Source organism: Zootoca vivipara, chromosome 7, assembly GCF_965207765.1.
Source record: "Zootoca vivipara chromosome 7, rZooViv2.hap1.1, whole genome shotgun sequence".
In the NCBI taxonomy this organism is placed as follows: domain Eukaryota; kingdom Metazoa; phylum Chordata; class Lepidosauria; order Squamata; family Lacertidae; genus Zootoca; species Zootoca vivipara.
Genome location: NC_142590.1, coordinates 26,429,380 through 26,453,905, shown reverse-complemented (window position 1 = coordinate 26,453,905; position 24,526 = coordinate 26,429,380). Strand labels below are relative to the sequence as shown.

The 24,526-nt window shown below is 42.3% G+C and overlaps 1 protein-coding gene and 1 long non-coding RNA gene across 5 annotated transcripts in view; one reads left to right on the top strand and one right to left on the bottom strand.

Annotated features, from left to right (window-relative positions):
- DDAH1 (dimethylarginine dimethylaminohydrolase 1) overlaps positions 1–24,526 on the bottom strand; it is a 108,407-nt gene that overhangs the window by 9,455 nt on the left and 74,426 nt on the right. For all 4 annotated transcript variants that reach the window (XM_088673876.1, XM_088673877.1, XM_088673878.1 and 1 more), the window contains 3 exons: positions 8,798–8,897; positions 7,396–7,469; positions 5,979–6,098 (listed from right to left, as the gene is read on the bottom strand). In XM_088673876.1, coding sequence (XP_088530002.1) covers positions 5,979–6,098; positions 7,396–7,469; positions 8,798–8,888 — 285 coding nt within the window. In that variant the 5' untranslated portion in view covers positions 8,889–8,897. The remainder of the gene's footprint in view (positions 1–5,978; positions 6,099–7,395; positions 7,470–8,797; positions 8,898–24,526) is intronic.
- LOC148685012 (uncharacterized) lies at positions 21,457–22,892 on the top strand. Its single transcript, XR_015950986.1, has 2 exons — positions 21,457–21,603; positions 22,588–22,892. It is a non-coding gene; the product is annotated as an uncharacterized LOC148685012 (long non-coding RNA).

Below are 24,526 nucleotides of genomic sequence, written 5' to 3'. Positions count from 1 at the left end.
TGGGAATACAGATTGTCATATACAAAAGCCTTTTGGAACTAAGGGGAAAGCTCTGAAGTGCCTGAAAATGACAGATGGCTTGAAGCACAAGAGAGGCTTCTTTAGTTAGCGGACTCAATATTGAATAAGTCAGAGCCTCTGTCCACCTACGGCAAGCAGCACAGAAGTACATTGCCTGGTAAAGTTGATACAAGCTCTAGAGGATTAGACAGAGCCTGGTAGCTGGACATTCATGTTTGCCCAGCCAGCTAAGTAAACAAGCAGAATCTTGGGATTTACATTTGAAGGAAGGGATGAGAAGGAGAGCATAATAGGAATAAAGTGGGTTTTTGTTCTTCCAGTAATTCCTAGTGGTGATTTTGTCTAGCCTGCGTCCCCAGGGCTAATGAAACTTTAACTGAATTACATCAGAAACAGGCATCCGTTCAAGTATTGCCTCAGCAGGACTCTAAGGGCTGCTAAAAAGTGACTCGAGAAACAAAACACAGGATAGTGGGGCCATTTAAAGCATAATGCTTAGATAGATATCTATTGGCTGACGTGGAAATCTAAGTTACACGGAGCATGCTCCAGACTTCTCAGAGCTAAAGTTCCTGTTGGAAGTCAGAAGCACTACTGGCCTACTGGAAGAGGATTTAGGAAGCGAGTGCAAGTTACCTCATTTTTTTCTTTCTTTCTTAACAACCAGCATTAGCCACTAGAATAAATCTTGGACAAAAGACCTTTACTTACTGCTCCTATTAAAGACTCTGTAGATGTTGGAAGGCATGGATATTTATCAGGGCCGGACCATGCCATTTTGCTGTCTGAGGCAACAGACAACATGCCATCCCTATTTTTTTTTACTCTGTCCTCTGGTACTGTACTTCATTGTGGCCCCCCTGCCCCCAGCACCTGCCACCTGAAGCAGCTGCTTCACTCTGCCCAATGGTAGGGCCAGCCCTTAACGTTTATATCTTCTCTCTCTTGACTTTGGGTCTTCGTTTTGGATCCCATCCAGAAGAGGAAGAACTACTAGTTCTACCAACAACCTGCATCAATCAAGATGAATATTAAACTAAGACTAGCAGCACCACCCTATGCATGATCAGTCAGAAATAAGTCCCAACGCATTCAGTGGCACTTATACCTTTCCACAGGATTGCAGCCTAATAAATCTTAAAGGGACTTACTACACCAGGATTGGGGAACCTATGACCATTCAGATGTTGCTAGACTACATCTCCTGTCGTACCTGACCACTGGTTATGCTGGTGGAGGCTTACTGGAGTCCAGCAACATCTGCAGGACCACATGTCCCACATTCCTCTTCTATACCTTAAATAAGGTAGTCGATTCTATACCAGCCACCCCCAAACTCGGCCCTCCAGCTGTTTTGGGACTACAGTTCCCATCATCCTTGATCACTGGTCCTGTTAGCTGGGGATGATGGGAGTTGTAGTCCCAAAACAGCTGGAGAGCAGAGTTTGGAAGTGCCTGCTCTATACTATACCTCCTCAAGTCTTCAGTTTTCTCTTTTACCATCACAACCCATGTCATTAAACCAGCACATCAAGGAATCTGGGGGGTAAAAACATTTCAAACAAACAACCACAAACAATCTGAGCTACAGAAAACCTCAGCAATTATAAACAGGAGGAAAAAGCAAAACAAGAGCCATTCACAATAGCCTTATTCAGTTAGATGCCCCCAGCAGCATCTGCTCATCTTAATAGAAACAATTTTTCTCTTCTGTTTTCAAACAGAGAAAACGAGGGGGAAACCCTCTGGATCTTGCTGGGAAGTCACTAGATGGAGCTCTAAGTAGTAGATCCGATTTCAGCTACAGGCTGAACTGCAGTGAAACCTTTGCATCCTTAGGACCAAACTTCATTTCACTGAAAAGAGCGATTATTCAAGCCTGTTGGGTACAGCTTCTGCTCTGCTGTACATCAAAAACAGCAAAAGAAAAACAGAACCTACTCAGGCTACAATGGGGGAATTCTACAAAGGGATCTAGTGTCAGAAATCTGGCTGTGACATCACCCTGATGATTGCAAATTTAAGCCTAGGCTTCTTCATGCCCTGGGATATTCCTGTTATTCTTTCCCCCTATCATGACAGGGAGTGCAGTAATTAGGCTATATTTTCATCTTCATCTTACTTGCTTCTCTCATGGGTATTTGAGTTCAGTACTCCCCAAAGGGTATCCACTTCAGTTTGCATTTTTTGCTTTACAACAGCAGCGTTCGCAGTTCGTTAGGAAAGCTGAACCCAGAAGTTTCGGCAATGAAATTTCTCAAAGAAGCACAGGTTCCAAGCACCTTTTTGCATTTGCCTTCCTAGTCAGGACTCACTGCGCACAGATTCTGGAGAACCCAGTTTTGGGTTTTTTTTTTTGGTCCTGGAACATTTTGTTCTAAAAGAGCACAACAATCAGAAGGAAAATCTCAAAAGCACCGCTAGTAACATCTCAGTTGTCCTGATGTTAATTATGTGAATACAACGAAGGTGTGTGTTTTTTGTTATGTAAAATAGTGGTCACAGGGAAGCCTGAACCACCTTTGGCACACTCATTCTCTCTTCTATGGTTTGGACAAAACAAAAATTCCTGCTATTTGTGTTTCAGGTGAAGCCTCCATTGGCTAGTCCGACCCAGAGTGAACACTTTTTAATTTAGTTACAGGTAGGTAGCCGTGTTGGTCTGACGTAGATGAAACAAAATTAAAAAGCTTCCTTCCAGTAGCACCTTAGAGACCAACTAAGTTTGTCATTGGTATGAGCTTTTGTGTGCATGTACACGAAAGCTCATACCATTGACAAACTTAGTTGGTCTCTAAGGTGCTACTGGAAGGAAGCCTTTTAATTTATTTAGCTTTAATAAATAAGAAGTCTCCCCAGCTCAACAGATTTGCTGATCCAAAGCAGGCCAAACGACCACAGAAGGCCAATTGTTGAATTCTTGCACAGTGAAGATTTCCTGTTCTTTCCAAGTTCCATTAAGCACCTGCCCTAGAAATTGCCTGCTTTTGATAGGAGTCCTGCCTATCTCAAAATCTCCTTCCTTTAGCCTGACATCACCAGTTAACCTCACTGTGCAGTGTGCATGGCTTCTGACTTACACTGATGCACGACTCAATTCCAATCTTCCTCTGCTTTGATACCAGTTTTTGCAACTTTAAATATAGCAAGCTAGCCACGCAGGTATCATAGTAAACTTGCTCTTTCAGTAGGGTGGGATGAACTTTCTACACTGAAGAACATTGACTTTGAAATGACTTTCATGTGTCACTCCTGATAAGGAACAACAACGAGAAGCGCAGCCAGATTTTTTTATTTTAAAAATCCATCTTCTTTTGGGTACTCTGTCTGGCTTAATTTGCTAATTTAAAAGGTTTTTGTCTAGGACAGAGGTATTCCGACAGAAATTAAAGCTTGTGGATGGGGGCAGTGGAAGTCAAATCATGAATTTGAGAATATGCATGCTCTAGAACTGTCAATCAGCTACAGGGTTTCCAGAGTCAATTGGTTATTTTGCACTTTAACAGATAAACTGCTTAAAATAAGTCTTTCCGTACATAAAAATCGATGACATTTTGAAGAAATTTAATTAAAATAACAGTTTCTTCCAGTTTTAGTCATGCTGGCCACATGACCCGGAAGCTGTACGCTGGCTCCCTCGGCCAGTAAAGCGAGATGAGCACCGCAACCCCAGAGTCGTTTGCGGCTGGAACTACTGGTCAGGGGTCCCTTTACCTTTCTTCTTCCAGTTAACACAGACAAATGTGTGGTTTTTCGTTGGGGAGGGGCAAATCACCCTTACTTACCACATTTCCTAAACCAAGAGATAAACATAACATTTACAACTCCCTCAGCAACAACAGTTATATTTTTTAAGTAGGCTACTAACCCTAGCCTAACAGACAGCGGGCATCTGCCAAAACAAAAGATCAGTAATTATATGAGGGCATGCTCAACCAGAGGAAATATTTCAAGCCATGTATTTTCAAAAAACAGGTCGGGCGTAACAATAACTCCGGAAATGCTCAGCCTTTTACTACCTATGCAAGTTTTTGTACACAACCCCCCTCCTCCAAGCTCACACCTCAGTACCAGAGGGCTCAGAATGTATGCACTGGAACCATGAATGTATGATTTATCTGTCCCTTGGTATTCTTGGTGTTGGCTGGATTCAAGTGATGGCAGCTCAAAGTGCAGAATACCAAGCTGCCTTCAGGGAAGCCGTTCTAATGCTGGTTCAGTAACACTATCTCTCTTTCTCTCACACACACTCAGCATACGAGGCACCTAAATCAAGTTAAAGTGATGGCAAAGATCCAAACAAGAGTCACCATCTTTCTTTGGGCTTTCTCTCCAGCTTCCCTTACACTCTTTTGCTGAACAGGTCCCCAGCGGACAAGAGCTCACAGGAGTTTGGAATGAGATGCCACTGCTATTCTGATAAGGAATAGAAGCCACATTCCAGTCCTATTCTGAGTAATATATACTCCGTGATAGTGGGGGGTGGCTTGCAACCAATACCGCTTGTACCGCTGAGCAAAACGCACTAAGGCCAGACGATAGATACAACATACCCCATAAACAGGCTAGTTAATTTACTTGAATAATAGCAAGGATCCGAAGGTTTCTGACAAGGATGCCAACATTCCTACCTGCTTGCTCTCAAAAATCATAGCAGCACCCCTCCCCCCACCCCCAAAACCTGATGACTACTTTAGCATGTGCATTTTGGCCTGGGTTCAGATATTATAATTGAACACAATGGCGGCCTGCAACGTATGCAGTGACTGGGAAGAATGATGAGCAGGGGAGTACGGAACAATAAGCATGCCTAGCTGCTATTTCCTTTTTAAAACGCTGCTTCCTTCACTTCTGGTTTCTGCTACATCTCTAACACAAGTGGGACCTGTAATAACAAAATGCTGCAGTGCAGAAGGTTTCTCCAGTGTTCTAGCCAGCGAGCAATGCCTATTTCAGGATACTCCATTTCATTCAGCTCTCCAGTTTCCCGTTGCTCCCCTCTCTCAAAATACATTCTGCTTATTTTACTCCAAGTACAGTGAGTGGACCCTCAGGTTACGTTTCCTTTGGGTAATGTAACTTTTGGGTTGCAAACGCGGCAAACCTGGAAGTGTATACACTTCCGGGTTTCGCTGTGTGCGAATGCACAGAAGTGCTCTATGGCGCCACGCGCGTGCGCAGAAGCGGCACCTCATGTTGCAGACTTTTTGGGGTATGAAAGGACCCCCAGAACGAATTAAGTTTGTATCTGGAGGGTCCACTGTAAATGACAGCTTCCGGGGGGGAGGGGGTTCTCTGCAGGACCACAGCAAGAGAGCATAGCTGCCAAGTACCCCGTTTTCACCGGGAAACCCCCGTTTTTGCTTACCTTTTCCCAGTGGTCCCCCGTATCACTTCGTCTCCTGTTTTTCTCTGTCATTTTCTCCTGCCGGCGGCCATTTTTTTTCTTTCTGATTCGCCCTTCTATGGGCACAAAAAATGGCCGCCGACGACACCAGAAGTCGCGTCGACGCACTTCCGGTCATGCGTAGAAGCTACTTTTGAAGCCGGCAGCGGCCATTTTTGGTGCCCATAGAAGGGCAAAGTGACACCAGAAGTTACGTCGACGCAACTTCCGGTGTCACACGGCTGCCGGTCCCGGATTCTGCAGTCTGGGACTTGGAAGGTAAGTGAGAGGGAAGTGTTAATTTCCCCCTGCACATCTGCTGTTATCCCCAAAACTATCAACCCCACAAGCTGATGTTACTGGCACTTTTTTAAAGTGAAAAACCTGGTTACTGAATAACAAAGATGTATTTAATAGCACAGCTGAAACGGTTCTTCATTTTGAAGTTGCTGAGGCTGTTGATGCTTGCAGCTTGCACAGGCTGGATTCCCTCTTACACGGAGTCTATAAGGAAACACTGAGTTTAAAAGCAATGTTTTTTAAGCACAGGCTATTTTTTAGCATGCTTTACCTTGAGGGCTTTCTGTGCAGCTTCACTTGAACCAATAGCAATGAGGTTTGGCCCAGCCATACTGCAGAAACTCTTCAGATGCAAGGAGTCAGAAACAGGGACTGTAGAAACGGCATAATCCTGTATAGAAATTAGGCATTTGCAAGGGAAATGCGTTAGACTGGTAATCTCATAAACTAACACAATTATAAATTGCATTTCCCCCCACCCCCAGTGCATTCATGAATTTGTGTGCCTTGAAGATATATGTAGAGTCAAGAGCCTCTAAAAAAGAAATGTTGAGTGGCTAAGAGCATAAAAAGGACACAACTGTTTCCTAGTAACAAGCATCCTTCTCCTGAATACTGTCCACGGAAGTAGGTTATGTTGAAGCCAGCGGATTGCCATTCTTAGAATGTGGTTTGGATGGGAAATAATGTTCAAAATAATATTTCAATTATGATTTCAGAAATTATTGATTTATTACACTTTACTCCATTCAATTGGGAGCCGCCCAGAGTGGCTGGGGAGACTCAGCAAGATGGGCGGGGTATAAATAATATATTATTATTATTATTATTATTATTATTATTATTATTATTATTATTATTTTCTTCCTCCAAAGAGCTTGAGCATCTGATGTATGGCTCCTTAGAAGTCTCCCATCTAGGCTAGATAGTGGCGCCCACCCTGTGGAACGCCCTCCCATCAGATGTCAAAGAAATAAACAACTATCGGACTTTTAGAAAACATCTGAAGGCAGCCCTGTTTAGGGAAGCTTTTAATACTGGATGAATCATTGTATTTTAATATTCTGATGGAAGCCGCCCAGAGTGGCTAGGGAAACCCAGCCAGATGGGTGGGGTATAAATAATAATAATAATATTATTGGCTGCTCCAATCATCCATGATCATTGGTCATACTGGCTAGAGCGGATGGGAGTTAACATAATGACATCATGGGGGTTGCAGGTATCTCCACCCCTGCTCTGCATTGGATCTGCTTAGCACCACTAATAGAACTGTTTCATGTGTAGGGATAGGATGGATCAGTTTATTCCCAGTCCATGTTAATTTTTCCATGTGTTTATTCCTAAGCCTCCTCCCATCCCATTTCCACATCGATCTGCAATTTACAACTTTCACCACCACCCATGCAAGAAATTGTATTCCAGTACTTGTGAGTATTTAAATATGTAAATTATCACAAAATAAGTGTACTGTATATTATACAAAATACTTATTTAATATTACAGCATAGAGCTGTAGTAATCTCTCTCATTTGTATTTAGTCCTTGCACTGTGTTAATGCCTTGAATTCTCCACAGAAGATGCCTCAGTACTGGCATATTTCTTGGCTCCTTCCTTTTACCCAGTATGCAAAACTTTACCACTCACTGGATCCCCCTTCTGAAGGTCAATCTGCAACTCTGCTAACCTTAAAGGTGTCTGCCAGAATTTCTGCACCACGTCGATTGGTCCGCTTTGAAAGACCAACAAAAAATTCCCTGCCTGAGAAAAGAAAATATTAACAGGCATGATTGATATGCAATAAGATAATCTACTGTTTTTGTCCAATCTTGTCGAAGTTAACAGCATTTGAATAAGTAAACTGACCAAAGAAATGTCCTTTGAATATTTGCAACATCAAGTTTAATTATAGTTTTAATTTTTTAAGAAATAGTAACTTACAAGTATAACATCATCACCTCCTTCAGATAGACAAAACTACTTCAGATAGATAACTACTCCAAAAAGCCAGAAGGCTTATACATACATAGAAATAGACACTGGACCCTTGGAAAAGTACTATTGTTCTTACCTGGTCTCCTGTCCTTTTGAGATCAGCACAGTAATCCGTGCTGCACCTAAGTTGTATGGGCACGATCATCTCAATGAGCTACTCATCTCAGAGTGAAGCCAGCTTTTCCCCCATCACTTTTGCTGCCCATTCACTTGACTCTCCCTCTGTGCACAATCAGCATAAACTCCCAGAGACAGCAACTGAGAGAGAGAGCAAGGTATCTGGGGCTTCCCATTCCTTCTTTGTTCACCATCTCGCTGCTCACTAGCTCAAAAAGGGCAGGTGAACAAGCAGCAACGGCAATGAGAAAGAGCAGCGGACCTGGATAACTGACCTTTGACGCAATCTTAATACAGTTGTACCTCGGAAGTCGAACGGAATCCATTCCAGAAGTCCATTCAACTTCCAAAACGTTTGGGAACCAAGGTGTGGCTTCCGATTGGCTGCAGGATGCTGCTGCAGCCAATCGGAAGTCACGGCGGATGTTTGGGTTCCAAAGAACATTCGCAAACTAGAACAATCTCTTCCAGGTTTGCAGAGTTCGGGAGCCAAAATGTTCACCCCCGCAAGGCTTTTAAGCTAACATTATTTTCCCCAAACAACCTATGAAATAAAGCAGGCTAATAAACACACACACAAACTCAGGGCACCTGTGTGATATGAGCAACTCCTGTTGATAGCACTTTTACATTGTTTTTAGATATTATTAATGCTCTTGTTTTGTTTGTAATTGTGTTGTCTTGCTGCTTTGCCATCTCAGGCCCCTTTGGGAGGAAGGGTGGGATAGAAATGAAATAAACAACAACAACAAACTTAGTTTACTTCTCCTAATTCGCTTGCTATTCTGATGTCAGGAAATTTATTGCATTAGGAAATTATTTCCCGTGTTCAAAGTCTCATGTTACTGTTGGACAAGCAAATTAACTAATGAAAATGTAAGGAGAAACTGGAAATGGTATTTTAAAAATCAGTACCTTGCCATCAAGCTGCCTGTGCAGCCGAAACATTAAGTGGCAAAAATTTTATTTTACTGTACCTGTAAATAAAACATCTCCTCCATCTAGAGTTGCATGTTCATCTGTCATCTCTACAATGTTCAGGTTAAGGCTTTCAAGCGCTCTCTTCATTACTTCAACCTGTTTGGAAAAGGACACATTTTAGAATTTCATTTAAAGGCTGCAGCCCTAGGCACAGTTCTTAACCATGAATATTGTTCGGCTTTGTATCTGCTGTACTGGAACATCCACAAATCAAACTGAAAAGAGATGTCCGGAAATTTATTTAAAGGTGATATACCAGGCATCCCCAAACTTCGGCCCTCCAGATGTTTTGGACTACAATTCCCATCTTCCCAGACCACTGGTCCCGTTAGCTAGGGATCATGGGAGTTGTAGGCCAAAACATCTGGAGGGCCGCAGTTTGGGGATGTCTGTGATATACTTTAAAAGCCAAGTTTAGAGAACCAACTTTCAATCTGGCATAATCACACCGGTGATTGGTGTTATTAGGAAAGTTTTAATTAGTGAAGAAATAGCATGGAAAATTAAGAAAACAAAACACAATTATTATTTTTTTGAAAATGCTAATAAACCAGGAAAACTTCTGGCATGGCAATTGAGAAAAAGTGAGCAAAATAATTATGTGAATAGGAGAAAGCAAATGTCTCCGCTGCCTGTGATGTCATAGCAATACCAAGTGAATTGGCTGAGATTAAGTGGATATTCGTTTAACCTCATGGTACAGGACAGATGAAACAGATGAATTTAAGTAGTGAGACAACTCATAAACTAGGTCATAATTTTTTTAAAAAAATCTATTCGCCTGCAAGTGTCAAAGCTTAAATATTGAATCAATATGAACCAGACTTAAAAAATGAGTGCAGTGGTAGAAAACAGTGAGTTCATTTTTAAAAACCCTGAAGCCTTGACCTGAGTTCAATGCCCATTAATAATATTATGAACCTTTCAAACTTTAAAATCTCTCTTTCCCTCCCTGGGTGAAAGCTAGGTACAACACTGAATAACTGCGACCAGATATATAGATATAGATATAGATGATAGATAGATAGATAGATAGATAGATAGATAGATAGATAGATATGAGAGCACAATGAAGGTTTATTATTTTCTCCCTGAATCACTGCTTTCTGCTCAAAATGACCACCCCCAATTGCTAATGGGCATAATGTAACCCCATTATACTTCTCCCCCCACCAAACTGCCTGCAGTGGACTATTAGCAGCTCCGGGGTGGGGGGGAGAAGATTTCAACAGGAAAACCTTCACGACCTCAGATTCCAGGAGTGTCACAGACAGAACGGAGTATGACCAGGAAGGCATTGAACCTGAGCCCTTTAACTGAGCCTGAACTTAACTTAGGCCCCCCTGTGCCCAGATCCAATATTGAAGCCCTTAAGTCAATTTATCCTTCCTTAGAAGCCTATAATCATAGAACTGTAGAGTTGGAAGGGAAGTCCAACCCTCTTATTTATTTTTTTAATGTAAAAAGAGTCACTAAACTGCTTGAGGAATTGGGTGGTTGGTGCAGTGGGGAATGGGCTTATAATATCAGAAGCTCCGAACATCAGGTGCTCTCCAGTGGTGTTCTGATGTCCGCTAAATTTTATTATGTTGGAAGTTCACAACTGTGTTTTTAAGCTCGCCCTAGAAAGCAAGTCGTATGTTTGCTTACAGAAGAAGATGCCCTTTTTAAAAGAAAGCTGCATGTAGACTCAATTTTAAGTTATGAGCACACAACAGAAGGCTTTTATAATAACTGCTACCCGTTAATATATCAAGTGGCTGAATGCTTAAGCCTTTATTGCTCTGTGCTGTGACCCCCCCACCCCAAATAAGCACATTCCTGTTGTGAGATGGAATGTATCTAATCCATAATAAATCTGGTCGAGAGACTCTGGGCTTAAGCCAGCTGAGCTACGTTTGAAGAAAAAGGATATTAAATGTGTTTGATGGCATTTATAAGAAGCCTATTTCCTTGGCCCCTCCACTTTAAAATGGAACTCATTAGTCTTTACATAGATGCAGTTCATCAACTGCCTCAGCTGCTATATGCAAAATATCTATCCCTTCCACATTTGTGCCAATGTGCTTTAAATGAAAGCCATTTCTTAAAAAGTTATTTATTGGCACTCGGTTATCTCAACTCTGGCAACAAAACAAATGTTTTCAAAATGAGAACAGAAACGACACATTGATGAGCAGAATGGAGGGAGGGAAAAGAAACAGGGAGACGAATCCTTTATTTTCTTAGCTGCCTGATGCAAATAGCGTACAATATTTTATAAAATTGGCTTGAAGCTGAAAACGTTGAACAAATGTCTGGATCTGTGTCAGGCATAGGCAAACTCGGCCCTCCAGATGTTTTGGGACTACAACTCCCATCATCCCTGACCACTGGTCCTGTTAGCTAGGGATGGTGGGAGCTGTAGTCCCAAAACATCTGGAGGGCTGAGTTTGCCTATGCCTGATCTATGTAAAGAAAAGAAAAGAAAAAAAGCTATAGTTCTGCTGGTCTTTGCATACACTCTAGAAAATGGCCAGCAAAGAAGTATTCTTTTCTTAACCCAACACAGGAGCTGAAATGTCATTCCGTGGGGGCTGAATTTCTCCCACTGTGAATGCCTTGTTCAGAACTTCGTTCTATAGACTACAGGGAAGTATGTTAAAATATATACATCCCTGTCCCCTAAACCCTGTTCTTTGAGAACAAATGGCAATGCTGAACAAGCCTATTAGCACCACCTCTAAAGAAACACCTGATATTATTGGTGAAACAAACAAGCCAGCGGTACTGGCAATCGTTAAGGCTTTAGGCTAGTACAGTGGCACCTCAGGTTGCGGACCCGATCCATTCTGGGGTGCCGTTTGCACCCCGAAATGTCCGCAACCCGAGTGGCACTTTCACGCATGCGCAAAAGCGCGATGGAGTGCTTCTGCGCATGTGCGAAGCACGCAGAACGCTTCTGTGCATGCGGCGGAACCCGGAAGTAAAGTAGCAACCAGGTAAAATGCAACCCGGAGCAGACACAACCCGAGGTATGACTGTATTAGGTTTTGAGGCCCCATCACTGCTTTCCACAGGGATGCCCATTCCTTACTGCTCCAGGTCAAACAGATGTTCAAGCAACTCTGTGAGTTATGTTTTCAAGCTCTAAACATGAGCTTGCAGCATGCATCCAAATCTGAATTTCTTTCTCTTTTGTAAGTGAAACACTTAATTTTCCTATGTGAGTATTCAACTGTTTGCTTCACCACCACCACCACCACTTTATTATTTATACCCAGGCCATCTGGCTGGGTTGCTTCCATGAACAAAGCATGTTTGTAAACACATAATATTCAGGTGTTGTGCTTGGTTTAATTGACATATCTCTCTCCTTCAACCAATCCTAAGCATAAAGTTCTAAGGATTCACAGTACTGCTCCCCACATCAGTTTCACTATCAGCAGCCCCCACGCCCACATGCTACAGTTTTTGACTGTTCCTTTAATTTGAAAAGCGCTTAATGCAAGAGCTATAAAACAGGCATGTGAAGGGCTCTTTAAACAACATCGTCACTAAGTATATGTGTGTGCTATTTTTAGCCTGTGTGATTATTACATTAATGGATTACAGCTTTATATGTCCATATTATTTAGAACAAGAGTGAAAAAATATAAAAAGTCTGAGGCCTAACGAGGAAGGAAGGGAGAATTCTGGTCGGAATGTACATGATGAAATACGGGAATAAGGTGCGGAGGCATGGAAAACTTTTGCCGATAATTAGCATGCTGCAAAATACCAGAAAATGTTTGGTTGGATAGAGACGATGACAGAAAATGTAAATCTTAGACAAGTATGCTGAGAAAGCAACATTCTAAATACTTTTCTGCTCACAATTACAAAATGGTCAATTGTTAGATGCTGGACTGAGAGAAGCACAATCTATTCTGCTTGGACCTGCACGGTAGGCCAAGAATGCACCTGCATAAACGAAGTATTCATTATCTTTGAGACACCCAATATCCCATAATACCCAGACTGACTGCTAGTTCCAAGTTCGCCATTGACCACACGCCATGTGCCCCATTTCCCCCCCTTTTTTGCAATGAAAAGTATTTAAAATTCATGAAGCTTGCTGAAAGCTCAGCTGTCACATTCTACTCATTCCAAAGTGCATGGGAAAAAGAGAGTATAATGGACATTTCAGCTGGAGCTACTATTGCCCTTGAATAACCAATATTCCATTAAATTGCTAATAAACCCACTTGAAGATGTAGATAACAATCAAGCCATACAGGAGCATTCCTTTCCCCTAACACTGAGATGTCAGATTTCACTTAGTACAGTACTGCTGTTTCTGTGCTATTTGTTCAGGGCTTGACGCAAGGTATTCAGAACGCTTGCTCCATTCCAGAGATCAGAGATCACAAGCTGCTCTGTTTTAAAGGGCCCAGAATATCCTTTAGGTGTAGATTACTGCCGAGTCCCTCCTTTTAATTATTATCGTGGCCTTTTGTTTTGTTTTTTAAAAAAGCACCTAAAATGAATGAGGTACTCTACAAAAAAAGTTTTAAGAAAACATAAAAGGCTTTGCCTGAAACCTTACTATCAAATTAATTAAAATACAAAAGGAGAAAGGAGGAGAATTAAATAATAATATAACCACAAGAATGATGTGATTCTTCTTGCTTCATATACAGTATGAAAAGCTGGAAATGCAATAGCAATATTTATTTAATATCGCGGGAGAAAAGGCAGCTTATTTGTACTGCAAGAATACCAACAGTATTAGAGCAAGACTAAATGCTGCAAGTCTTAGATTGGGGCCTCTTCAAATTTCCATCTAGATTCCATGTTTCCTAAAACATTTCTGTCCTAAACCAGAGATTGAGAACCTTTGGCCACCCAATTGTTGTTGGACTACAATGCCCATCATGCCTGGCCATTGGCTTTGCTGGCTGGGGCTGATGGGACTTGGGAGACTAACAACCTCTGGGAGACCTCAAGCTCTCCATCCCAGCTCTAAACTTTTTGAAGTGTTCCTAACTTCTTCTGAATACATTAGTCTTCAAAAGGCCTCAGTTGGTCTGCCACAGCCCATATGCTTTGGGTTGGCACTTCGAATCCGTGCAATGGGGTGAGCTCCCGTTGCTCTGTCCTGGCTTCTGCCAACCTAGCAGTTCAAAAACACCTCAGTGCAAGTAGATAAATAGGTACATTAAAAAAAACCAACAACACTTCTTTTCTTTTTTTACCTTTCCTTTCCTTTCTTACAATGCCCATTGCTGTGTTGAATAGGAATGGAAATGTTGCAATTTATGAAATCACACAAAACGGAAAACAATAGCATCATGGAAAACTAGTAAATTCATTCAAGATGTGCAACAAACTAAACATTTTTAGTTTACAAGGGGCATTTTTACAATGAAAGAAGAGCTGGAATCCTCCATCCTTGAGAAAACATAATGTTTTATATTTGCAGCATTCACATAAGAAGTGACTGAAAACGAAGCAACCAATGCCTCCAAAAGCATTTCATTCATCCTTTCAGAAACCTTCTCTCTGACATGTTTTATTTTCTGTTGGAAGCTGCCCAGAGTGGCTGGGAAAACCCAGCCAGATGGGCGGGGTATAAATATTATTATTATTATATTATTATTATTATTATTATTATTATTATTATTATTATTATTATTATTATTATTATTATTCTAAGTGTGGGTTAGTGAGACCACCAAGGCAGAAGGTTCTGGGAATGGTTTTTCACTCTGCCACCCCATCAGACTGCAGACTCTTACCTGCATGGGCTGGCCAGGCATGTGGACATTTTCCATCATCTTCTTTCTAAGTGCCAAGCTCTTACAGCAGCCTTATGCAAGCCCAATGGACAGCAGACAACCACCGATGGAAGGGAAGGGCCAAGGAAGAGCCACAAGGTGTTGTTATCGTTCATTTATAAAGTGTCTAAAATTATTAGGGGCAGTTGAATATGAAAGCAGGCTCTGCTCATAGTCTAGACCAGTGTTTCTCAACCAGTGTGCCTCCAGATGTTTTGGGACTACAACTCCCATCATTCCTGACCACTGGTCTTGCTAGCTAGGGATGATGGGAGTTGTAGTCCCAAAACATCTGGAGGCACACTGGTTGAGAAACACTGGTCTAGACTTCAAGACATGGCACATTAGAAAGGAAAGGAACAGAATGGTCCTGTCTTCTATGTGTTCTTTCCTGCATGATCCATTCATTATCTGCGACCTTGGTCCAGATTCCTCAGCCACGTGTGGCTCAGCGGCGGCGAGCAACATGGAGTAAGACCTGATTGGTGGTGACAACCACCCCTTTCAGTGGAGATTGATCAAGCCCCCCAGCACTACACGGCTTTAAGTATTTACCAAAATCTGGTTAAGAAGGCATTTAAGATGAAAAAACATGTTATCTCCTCATTATGAGTATGTTAAGGCTGTTTTGCTTTCTCTGTGCCTTCACTTTGTTTTGGGCGAGGGGGCATGGTTGCTGGGTTATTTTCTGATGTTGGTATTTTCTGGTGGTAGTTTAGTGTGTTTTGCTGATCTGATTACAGTGTATGTACAGGCAACTCCCCATTGATGCAGGGGTTATGTTTTGGCCCCCTGCGCACGTAAGTGAAATGAACCTTCCTGCAGCCGGAAGAGGACTCCCCTTTCGGGTTCTGGGGAGAGTCTCCTTATGAGCTGGAGGTACCATGGGGCTTTGTTGAAGCTTTTCAAGTTTCTTCCTCCACTTCTGGGTTTTTGGCACTGCACATATGCGCAGTGGTGCATGACTTGAATGCGTGTAAATGAGAAGCCTGAATATTTTATTGTTGCCACTTTGAGTTTCTTCGGGGGGGGGGGGACGGAACTAAGTGGGATATAAGTTGTATAAAAACAACTGATGATATCCTGCAATGATTATTCCCCTTACAGGAAAGAGGCTTTTTTCTCAGGCATGCTGACTAGTTCAGACAATTAAAACAATGCAAAGGAAACAAGGCAACTACCTAAACTACAGCAGAATCTTTACAGCACAAACAAACGACTTGCATGGTTCACCTCCGCTACTGTGCGCACTAAAGCAAAGAACAGCTCCAAACAAGTACATAGTAGAGATTGATAAGGACACTTGGGTAGTGATTTAGTACTCTCAATTTAAGCTATACCCTGGCTCATGCTGTTAAAAGAGCATGAAAGGCAAGACAAGAACAACAGATATGTACATAATATACTTCCCATCTTTGTATCCCAATGGTTTGCAAGGGGGCAGAAGAACTGGAAAGAATATCTATATATCTATACACCTTCATACCACTTGCAGTTAGAAAATAATGTGTGATACCTTTTCACTGAGATTCCAGTGAACCTTTTGCTTTTTATCAATGGAAGCCAAGATTGAGTTTGAATTGCTTATTGCTAATTTAAATAAACACGTGTAGGGAGGCTGCCAGAAACATAACAGAAGGAAGGAAGGAGATATGGCAGGAAGCCAGGAAGGGTGGCCTATAGCACTTTTTCTATAGTACTTTCCTTTCTAAACATATATCAATAACCCCAATGCTGTGTATTTTCCTAAAACTTTTATTAAATAAAATAAGAGTGTGTTGTATAAAGTAAACATAGACCTCTGCGTAAAGATGTGGGTTGTGGCGTTTTCCCCCCAGCATTGAAGGTAGAAAACTATTCTGTTGGCAACTTAAGACAGCTGCAAGCACAATCCTTGCTTATTCAGAACAAAATTCTACTGGTTTCAATGTTGCATTTCCCTTTCTGTGTTTTAAGACTGTAGTCTAAATCTGCTTCTGTTACCACGTAGAGGACCTCCCTGGTTAATGATAGATTTGGACACAACTTTCAGAACACAGGAACATGGTTGTATTGGGTAGGATAAAAAGTTGTTCACAACCACCCATGAAAAACAGAAGGAAACAAAAACAGTCACGCTGGATGATGGGAGGAGTTGGCATTCTCTGACCAAAGCCAAACAAACAAACAAACAAACAAACAGGACTAACAGAGAAAGGAAACTGCTTTTCCTTTGTTAAGAAGACTGTATTCCTTTCAAGGTGCTATAGAGCTCTAAAAAGAGGTTTCATTCTTTCCTCCTATGATATACTCGGCTGTAAAAAAAAGTAGTGTGGGGGGGGGGAATCTGATTAACACAACAACAATTTCATAGCTTTTAAGAGAAAGTCCAGGTGAGACTGCTACAGAAGCTCCTGTGAGTGGGAAGTGATGTCACAAGTGAAAGAAATACTTCTGGGTGTGTGTCTAGATCTAGACAATCTGATTCAGGGTGACGTTTTCCAATACATGTGTGGCCTAGGGCAGCTTCAGGTGGCTTACGTGTAGCTTTGTTTAAAAAATAATAATGGTTGCGTTAATTTTTCTCCTCCCTAGCAAATCATGAACTGCGAATCCCATGTAACAAGAAATATCCCAGCTTGCCTATTTAATTAGCGACTTTGCTTTCCTTAGCGGCTGAGCTTATAACAACAGAAAGGGAGTTGTTTGCTTAGAAAATAGGTGACATCTTTCGGTTTTTATACATCTATCCTTCCTTGGAGCAAACACAGTCTTAAGCTTTTGTGAACATTTGATAAATCTCTTAGCAACTAGTCACTAGAGTGGATTCAGCCAACAATGGATGATTCACAGTTTTAGCACAGGGTTGTCTGCCAAACGGCCTGAATAAACTCACATTGCTAGACAGTACGGCAAAATGTACCCTGATCTCTACGAAACTATTATATCAGAGGGAAGCTAAGCTGCGTACATTCCACCAACTCAGTTGACGCCTGGAGAAAACACAAATGCCTACTAATCCTATGTCTCTCTTTTCAATGCCACATAGGACTTACACCCAGGTAACTCTTCTAAATCTTGCTATTTTTGACAAAGTAGCGCTCTCTGTTCCTCTTAATTAGAACAACTGTACTTCTGGTTGAAAATGTTCAAAACTATGCAAACCAGGGGCAAGAATTAAATTAGGGTTCTGAAAGTCCGAAACTAGGTTCCGGTTTCCGCCTGCAGGAATGGCGGACCTGTTTTCCATCTCTCTGACCTTCGTAAGGAATTTGGCGGTTGCTAGGGGAGTAAATGGCAACCCCCTACCCTCTCCGGGGGTTACGGAGAGGGGCCGCTGGCCCGCGATGCCCCCAGACCCACTCCGACTGTTTTTGGAGTGGGGGGAGCTTGGGCTGAGCACTTACGAGGGCCAGGACTCCCGGACGCTAATCTGCATGGCGGGGATTTCCATGGTTAAAGAAGATAATTAGGCTTAAATCTATGGACATACTTCAGAAGGAGGGGAAGAAGCGCTGTTTACTGCTGAGAAATTTATGCTGCTGAGGGAGAGGAGTCAAAGACTGTACTGCATCTGGAAGAAGGATTGATGGGGACGGAGCGATAAGGGAAGTGAGTTTTTATTTTTTTTCTTCATATTGTTGCCTCGTACCTTCCCGGACGCGATGTCCTGGCTTGTTTGGAGTGAAAGAGAAGCAAAAGACTGTGTGAGTTGAACTTTATAACTGTTGTTACTGAGCATATTTTTTAAAGATGTGGAGTTGCCGATGAGAAAAGCCCCCCCCTAGTCGGACGGAAGGAGTTCTGGACGCGTTCGGAGGATTTATGAGCTGTGACGCACTTTAAATTGGAGCAGCGACCTGAAGCTAAGTTCAGCTATAGGGCAAGGAGATCCATTAATTTACCAAGAGTTTATGGTTTGATGTTTGGGTCTCCTGCCTGGAAAAGCTGTAAATTCTATAATGATCATAAATCTTCATGGCTATGAGAGAAAACGAAAGTGATTTGAGCTTTTTAAGATGGCGCTGCTTCGAGCTGCTTCGACGCAACAGGGAGCTCCATTAAGAAGATTTATGGGGAGGCTGGACTGATTAACTCACACAGGAGAAAGAACATCTGTGAAACTTTGTTTGATATTTATCTCAGCAGCTGGGAAACAATCGGATGAAAGTGGAAAACATCTATGTGACTGTAAGGGGAAGATCTGGATTATTATGAACTTGGAGGACGATTTGAACTTTAGAAAAAAGACGGCAGTGGACAGTTGCGAGGAATTCCCAATTTCTTGAAGCATGGGAACCCAAATAAAAAATTCTTTAGATGATTTGGCATAACATTCGGTTTGATTGATATATATATGTGTATAATTTGAAATATTGAATGTGATATAATTGGTTTTAATTGGAAAATTAATAAAAATATTTTTTTTTTAAAAAAAGAAAATGTTCAAAACTATGCAAACCAGGGGCAAGAATTAAATTAGGGTTCTGAAAGTGAGTCGAAAGATTGCAATGGAGACAGCCTTAAGGCACCTGTTTATATGACAGGCACTGTAGTCATGACATAGATAGGACTGCCATGTAACATGGAATGAAATAGTCATGCGAATGCTGGTGCCAGGTGCAGAATTCAGAGGAAACAGGGGCTTGCATTATTTATTCATTTTTGGGTGCCATTATGAACACTCATTAAAGCTGTTCTCACAGCAGCATGCAAAAAAGGCTGACTCATCCTCGTTTTGCCAGTGGTGTCGCATTTCCAGAAGCGTCTCCATGAACGGCAACTGCAACTGGAAGTCTGTGTGCAATGACTCAAAATGCAGACAGCTTTCCAGGCCATGTGGCCAGCATGACTAAACCAGGCTTACCTTCCTGGCGCAGCAATACCTATTTATCTACAGTGGTACCTTGGATTACAAACGCTTCAGGTTACAAACTCCGCTAACCCAGAAATAGTACCTCAGGTTAAGAACCTCAGGTTAAGGATGAGACCGGAAATCGTGCTCTGGCGGTGTGGCGGCAGCAGGAGGCCCCATTAGCTAAAGTGGTGCTTCAGGTTAAGAACAGTTTCAGGTTAAGAACGGACCTCCGGAACGAATTAAGTTCTTAACCAGAGGTACCACTGTACTGGGGCAGGGGTAGGGAATCTGAGGTTCTTCATATGTAATACTAACTCCCACCAGTGGCACCCAGTATGGCTAATGGTCAGGGATGATGGGAGATGGATGGCCAGCTCTGCACTAGAAAAATTGGAAATTCTAATCATTAAAAAAAGGTCGAGGGGGTGTGGGGAATAGCTACCTAATGAGATGATGCAGCAAGAGTACAGATAATCACTCGGAAACACTGCTTCATATCTTGACTGGGATCCCTTGTTGATCATGGGGGGAAATAACCCGCATTCCACAAAGCAGTAAATTCTGCCTTCACGGGCATGAGTGACTTCATTGGAAAATGCAGGCTAGCCTCAAATGATCCTCCTTTCACATCTAGCTCTCTTCCAGATGTTATTCCTTTTACAAATATCACATCAACTTAATCTTAACTACTGTACTGGTATATCCCTTTAAAGAAAGAAGTTTGCATGGCCACCAGTAGATTTGGATGATCGGAGTGCAGATTAGCCAGGATTTTATTGGGCAAGCTGCTAACTTTTATTCTAATCTACATAAATGCAGATAATTTACATATGGTAATTGTTTCCTGTCCAATGCTCTAAGGATGTGGTATGTTGTATATCTAAAGAAAACCCATCTGAGGAAAAATGGGCTCAGCAGAATGGAGAGTGGCCTGTAGTTATGATGGGTTCAAAACCGTAGGTTTTTTAAATGACATTTGATATATTCAAGATATCTTGCATTCTCTCTCAATTAATATAAACAAGAACTTTGGTTCAAAACATAGTAGGCTCAAATGCAATAGTTGCATTGTGGAAGATAATGAAACTGAGCATGCCACTGAAAGCCTTTTGAGGAAGGCTAGGTCAGGGGTCTCCAAACTTACCGGGCTTCGATCGTGCGGTGGGCCGGAGGGTGGGGAAATACGTGGGAGCGTGCGCCCATATGAGTGCACACACGCTATTTCCGGCGCACCTCTGGGTCCCAGGAGCTCCGGAAATAACTTGTGCACATGCGCACGGGCCTCCTCCGACCCAGAAGTGTGTCAGAAAGGATGCTTGCACATGCGCGCAAGCTATTTCCAGTGCTCTGCGACCTGGAAGTGGGCAGCCGCATCGCGCCACACCGGTAAGAGCAGGTGGTGGTAGCAGGGGTTGCTGCGGGCCGGATGAGCCCTTCGGGTTGTATCCGGCCCCTGGGCCGTAATCTGGGGATGCCTGGGATAGGTGTTCAATTCAGAGTGAATCTTGCTTATACAGATACCATTGGTGCCAAATAATATACTGTAATGCATTTGTAGTACCTGCCTGTGTGGCTCAGCAAGACACATTTGAAGTTGCTCCTAGCTCACTAGCTCTTTAATTGGTTGCCTCCTTCTTCCATCTTTTCTTCTGACGTGACTTCTGCTTCATAGAATCATAAGAGTTGGAAGAGACCACAAGGGCCATCCAGTCCAACCCCCTGCCAAGCAGGAAACACCATCAAAGCATTCTTGACATATGCCTGTCAAACCTCTGCTTAAAGACCTCCAAAGAAGGAGACTCCACCACACTCCTTGGCAACAAATTCCACTGCCGAACAGCTCTTACTGTCAGGAAGTTCTTCCTAATGTTTAGGTGGAATCTTCTTTCTTGTAGTTTGAATCCATTGCTCTGTGTCCGCTTCTCTGGAGCAGCAGAAAACAATCTTTCTCCCTCCTCTATATGACATCCTTTTATATATTTGAACATGGCTATCATACCCTTAACCTTCTCTTCTCCAGGCTAAACATAACCAGCTCCCTAAGCCGTTCCTCATGAGGCATCGTTTCCAGGCCTTTGACCATTTTGGTTGCCCTCTTCTGGACACGTTCCAGCTTGTCTGTATCCTTCTTGAACTGTGGTGCCCAGAACTGCATACAGTACTCCAGGTGAGGTCTGACCAGAGCGGAATACAATGGTATTCAGGATTAATATCCTGATCAGTATCCTGGATTAATACCCTGATTAGTTAAGTAACATTACATCCATTTGGGGTGTAACGGGGAACTCTGGCTTTAAAACAAACCAGGATCTCTGTACCAATGTGTCACGTGAAAGGGGAGGAGAGAGGGAGAACACAAGTCTGATGCTTGTTCCTAGCTTCACAAACCAAGTTTCTCATAGGCAACGACATTACATCCAAACCAGACCATTGTTTTGAGCCAAAGTTCAGTCTTTCATAATGGGACACGGGTGGTGCTGTGGTCTAAACCACAGAGCCTAGGGCTTGCCGATCAGAAGGTCGGCGGTTCGAATCCATGCGATGGGGTGAGCTCGCGTTGCTCGGTCCCAGCGCCTGCCAACTTAGCAGTTCAAAAGCACGTCAAGTGCAAGTAGATAAATAGGTACCACTCTGGCAGGAAGGTAAACGGCATTTCTGTGTGCTGCTCTAGTTCACCAAAAGCAGCTTACTCATGCTGGCCACATGACCTGGAAACTGCCTGCGGACAAACGCCGGCTCCCTCAGCCTATAGAGCGAGATAAGCACCACAACCCCAGAGTCGTCGAAGACTGGACCCAACGGTCAAGGGTCCCTTTACCTTTACTCAGTCTTTCATAAATCATCTTGCAATATCAACAAGCCATACTTAAAACAGCACCCCGTGTAATCGGTTAATTTCAAAGCATTAACTGTTCATTTCGGGGTGGGGTCCTAAGCATTACAAGTTTGGGCTATGGCACACACCATAAACATGTTACACAATTAATGAAACTTAATAGGTGCTGCAAAGGTGGTAGATTTAAATGTTGATGAAATACCAGAAGCAGTGTGTTATGCAGAGCAGGAAGAACCATTTACCTTTCTCTTAAACCTTTTAAGGGCATCGGAGGATAATTCTGTGAACCTGTCTCTTCACACATATTTCTTGCAGCTGCTGAGATGACTTCATAGCCAAACTCCGAATTTGGATTCCTACATGTTGTGATAATCAGCTGGGGTTTGGAAAATCATTCAAGAAATCAAAATGTTCTGGCAACTTAACAAGGCTTCTGAAAAAACAACAGTTTAACATCTGGAACTAACATTCTTCATGGAAGCTGAGATTTACAAAGCACAGAACATTTTCTCTTATAGTAACTTTTAGTTCAATAAACCTAATTGAACTTAAAGTATAAAACCACGACTGTTTGTATACAGATGTTGAAATGTTTCAATTAAAATAAAATATGCAACATGAGAGCTCCAGAGCTGTTTTATAATCTGAACAGGCAAGGACACTGAAAGGGAGCTTACAGACTTCATGTTTAGTTCTACCACATGGATTTCTTCTAAGAGTTCTTTAATTCTACAGCGAAAGAACTGGCTGATTTATTTAATTCAAGATGTGAAATTCAGTCCCACCTTCCCTTTTAGCCTTTGCCTTCTCCACCCATTTATCAGAGCCCCCCTTCGCCTTCTGTTTCTCAATCTGTTGTCTAATGTGAATCCTTGCTTCTGCTTCCTTGCCTCACCGGGCAACCTGCCCCATAGCTCCCCTATTTCTCAGCATCTATTTCAAGCTCTCAGGCAGCCCAATGAAATTTCTGCTACACATAAAGTCTATGTATGGCTTTACTGTGAGTAAAACCATACATGGACCTTAGGTATAGCAGAAATTTCGGTTCCCTTGCAGATACTTCGCAATGTTCATGAACATTCTACAGCACCAGGCCAGGCCAACCAATCAGAGGCTTACTTGCTACAAGCACAATCAGGGGCTTCCCTGTTGTTTCTTATTTTATTTGATAAGGCCTTTGACAGGGCTTGGATATACCCTAATTCCAAATGTGACAGCACCTGTTGGAATCAATTATAGACTTCTGTTAATTGTGACTAACTTGCTTCATCAATTTCAATAGTACTTACAGAAAACTAACTTCCCACTGTATTTTACTGCTTGGTCACTATACCAATAAGTAGCTGGCTATAATTAAAAGCTGTCATATGGCATCAACACTAGAAAAAAAATACAACATTACATCTACCATTCCTTGGCATCTTCCTACTTCATTTTATTAGAATAAAAGAAGCAGTGGAGAAAAAAAAGTAGAAAAAAATTCCTAACCATCTTTTTCTCCATCTTTTAAAACAAACAAACTATCAAGATAAATGGAGATCATTATAATATTGTTAAAGGAATGTTTCAACTGTCAGTTATTCAGCCCAGCCTTAGGACGAGACTGACAGCAGTGTCAATTAACAAAACAGCACAGCATCACAAAATAATGTTATATCATGGTTTTAGGAATGTTGCAATGACAACCAACACAAATGGTTAAGATCACAAGCTGCTAGTCACTTGAGTGGGGCTCTCTCCAAGCGGAATATATTCCTGATACCCACAAACCTGTTTTTAGGACTACCTTGGAGAAGTGACCAGTTAACTTCTCCAAGGTAGTCCTAAAAACAGGTTTGTGGGTGTCAGGAATATATTCCGCTTGGAGAGAGCCCTTCCGCTTGGAGAGAGACCAGAAGTTACATGGTCACTTCTGTTTCCTGCTCCCAGATCAGTCCCCTTCCCACAGTGAGGGAGAAATAGAGAAAGCACACACATTACTCTTTGCCATGTGATTTGGGCACAAAAACACATATAGCTTGAAGATGAAGTAGGAAAGGGTATTACTTCCAAATTTGGCCTTCACCTCTCCGTACTTTTCAATGAAGTTTCAAGGGTGGGGTAAGGTAACCCCCACACCCACCTCATGACCAAAGAGCCACTGAGGGAAGGATCAGAGCCTCTGTGGGCAACTAGGGTAAGAGTGCCCGCAGGTGCCATTCTGGAAATTCCTACACAGTGTGGGCTTTGGTGCTGCAGAAAGTGGTTATTAAAT